Source organism: Prunus mume, linkage group LG5, assembly GCF_029339155.1.
Source record: "Prunus mume cultivar Tortuosa linkage group LG5, ASM2933915v1, whole genome shotgun sequence".
In the NCBI taxonomy this organism is placed as follows: Eukaryota; Viridiplantae; Streptophyta; class Magnoliopsida; order Rosales; family Rosaceae; genus Prunus; species Prunus mume.
The window spans coordinates 1,045,492-1,048,472 of NC_142702.1; the positions used below are offsets into that span (position 1 = coordinate 1,045,492).

Below are 2,981 nucleotides of genomic sequence, written 5' to 3' on the forward strand. Positions count from 1 at the left end.
ATACTGACGAAAACGTCATAGTAAAGCTTTGTCGTATTCAACTTAGAGAAGTTGTCAATTTTTCATGTGAATGTCCCAGACACAAGCTCCTTTCTCATTCTTCATTCTTCTACAGACATCAAAGGTCAAAGTCAAACCCTTAAATACATAGTAAACAAGTAATGCCCATAACACCAAATATAATTAAGCCAAAGAAAAAAAAAAGTGACACCAGACAAATATCACTCAACAAAACTACTTTTGAATAAAGCACAAAAAATCAAGCTACCATGTATCGTAGGTTGGTTGGTGCTCTTCAATATCTTACGTTCACTTGCCCTGAGTTATGCCGTAAATGTTGCTTTTCAATTCTTGTCTCAGATGTGCATTTTGGTCTTGTTAAATGTATTCTTTGATATATTCAGGGGACTCTCACTCATAGTATGCACTATACTTATGGTCTTATCTCTCTTGTTGGAGTAATTTTTGGGTGTTCCGGGTACACCACGTGGCTGGTGTACCATCCAATAGACGGAAGACATATGGAATATTTGCAATGCAGCCCACTACATGTTATAAAATTTTTTATATGTTCTTGGTACACCACGTGGCTGGTGTACTATCCAATAAACATAGGACATGTGGAATTATTGTCTAGCTTACTGCATTTCTTTTTATAACATGTGGCAGGCTGCATTGCAAATATTCCATATGTCTTCCGTTTATTGGATGATACACTAGCCACGTGGTGTACCCGGAACACCCAAAAATTACTCGTATAGTAGGGGTGGGCATTCAAACTGTCCTCTGCTGCCCACCACGTCTCACCCACTAAGTCTCAATGATTCATAGAACCGAAAGAAAAAAATATATGGAAAGAATCAAAAGGAGTTGCAAATATAAAATTTAAAAATTCATAACCGCCCAAGTTTTACTATTACATATTATGTAACACTGGATATCTTTGTCAAAGAGAAAAATATGCACCCAAGAGAAACTTGTACAGTAAATTAAGGTAATGGATAGCCTAGCTCTGTATCCATATCTATCTTCTTGAACTCTTCTTCTGCCTTTGCCAAGTCTCTTTTCGCTGCCTCAAGATCAATTTCCGCAGCAGCGAGGACATCCCTTTGCCTCTTTGTTTCATTCTCCAAAATTTCCACATCTTCTCTCAGTCTATCAACTCTTTCTGCCCTTTTCTTCATGACCAAAACCAATTGAACATGAGGCTCCAGCCAAGCCAAGTCAAATTTGAAGGTCTCAAGCTCTTCCCATAACAGTTGAAGGCGTTTACAAGCATCACGGGTCATATCCTTGGCCTTTGTAGTCTTCAGAAAACGCAAGAGTCGGCCCAAAGCTGTGAATGCACATTGAATAAACATACGACTTCTCTTCTTATGGCACTCGAGCAAGGAAGGATACGACGAACAAACTTCCTCTAGAAATGGAACTAAAGTTTTCTCTACTCGTCCTAAGCCCCTGAAATCGATAAGCTCCCCAGTTTCTTGGTCTTCTAAAATCTTAATACCATTACGAACTGAAACTTTGACTTCAACAACACACAAGTCATTGATAAGATACCCTTTGTCATGATCACAAAGCTCACTTAGAAGAATGAATAATTTATTGCCCCAGTTACTAACATTTGCCACAAACTCATGTTCTAAATCTGTGAAAATGAAATGTATACCAAGGATTACAAAAACATGAACCAAGAACCAAAACATGTGTATAACGAAGCAGTATGAATGATATAGGAAGCCCGTTAAAGCGAACAGATATAAGAAACAACATAACAGGTAAGAAAATATTCTGACTCAACTTAAAAGCCTAATTACAGTATCCACTACAACTTAGGCGTCGCAGCCTAGAAACTAGTTGATATCATATGCTTGCATATATAGGAACATACAGGTGACATCACCAAAAACAACTAAGAGAGTCATATGCATGCCTGACCATCATGAGAAACAATGATCAGCTATGAACTAATAAATGACAATCATCATGAGTGATAAAGATGAATTAACAGTTTTAACACAACCATTTGGCGGCAGAGTATAGAGTGTATATCTAGCTTGTAAGCCATTCGACCATCCAGATCTTAACTAACGGAGAGATAGTGAGGATTGTTGATACTAGAAAAAACCAGAGTTGAAGTTAATATAGGTGAAGAAATTATTTTTCTTTCTAATGTAAGTTAAAAAAAAACACTAAAAATTTCATTTAACAAGTCGCTTTAACAAATGACAAGCCACAAGATAAAGATATATACCCCTTGTGATTGACTTCTTGCTATCAAGTTGATTAACCACGGTGAGGCTGAACTTGGCATATCTGGTCCACCCAGATGGCAATGTTGAAGCATCTGCAACATCCAAATACAGGGACAAGTAATTTACTTTGTTCCCCTTAGGATATATAATGATCCGCCTGTTCAAACCAACCCAAGACGATTAAGTCTACATATTAACCAATTATTATCCCAGAAAAAGAAGGAAAAAAAAAAATGAGTCTACCATTTATAACCACAAATGACGAAAACATCAGAATAATGCGCTAGGTTGTTCAGCGTGGAGAAATTGTTGATTCTCCAGGTGAACGTCCCACACACAAGGTCCTCTTCTTCCTCTTCCTCCTTCTTCATTCTACCAAGCTCAATCCCATAAAATAAAATAACAAAGAAAAAAGAGTAGAATAAAGCTCATAACATAACGGAGAAGTACTTACCTTCCAACTGACGAAGTGGAAAGTAAATTTGGCAGACAAACTATTCTTCTTTTTAAATCCTTGTTTAATACCCTAAACCTCTGGAAGAGAGACAGTCCGAACACGTCACAAAATATGCCACAAAATATTGAACAAAAACTCAAATTTGCTGATGCTAGAATTTCTCCATTAAAGATAGTAAAACTAATTAGTTTTCCACTACAACTTAGGCCTCGCATGATTGCATATATAGGAACAAACATCACAAGAACAAGAATCATATGCATGCCTCC

At 37.1% G+C, this 2,981-nt stretch overlaps 1 protein-coding gene across 1 annotated transcript; it reads right to left on the reverse strand.

Moving 5' to 3' along the window:
* Window positions 1–870: 870 nt before the first annotated feature.
* Window positions 871–2,981, reverse strand: LOC103330899 (MATH domain and coiled-coil domain-containing protein At3g58250-like). Its single transcript, XM_008233510.3, has 4 exons — window positions 2,710–2,981; window positions 2,499–2,627; window positions 2,255–2,412; window positions 871–1,648 (listed from the first exon to the last, which is right to left on the reverse strand). The coding sequence occupies exons 1-4, from the start codon at window positions 2,973–2,975 to the stop codon at window positions 990–992; spliced, it is 1,212 nt and encodes a 403-aa protein (XP_008231732.2). The 5' UTR covers window positions 2,976–2,981; the 3' UTR covers window positions 871–989.

Excerpts from the sequence above, each read along its gene's own strand:
- LOC103330899 (XM_008233510.3), bottom strand. The coding sequence starts at position 2,975 with ATGCATATGATTCTTGTTCTTGTGATGTTTGTTCCTATATATGCAATC. Across the intron at positions 2,413-2,498 it reads GTCATTTGTGGTTATAAATG|GCGGATCATTATATATCCTA; the intron begins GTAGACTCATTT and ends TGGTTTGAACAG. Across the intron at positions 1,649-2,254 it reads CAAGAAGTCAATCACAAGGG|ATTTAGAACATGAGTTTGTG; the intron begins GTATATATCTTT and ends TCATTTTCACAG.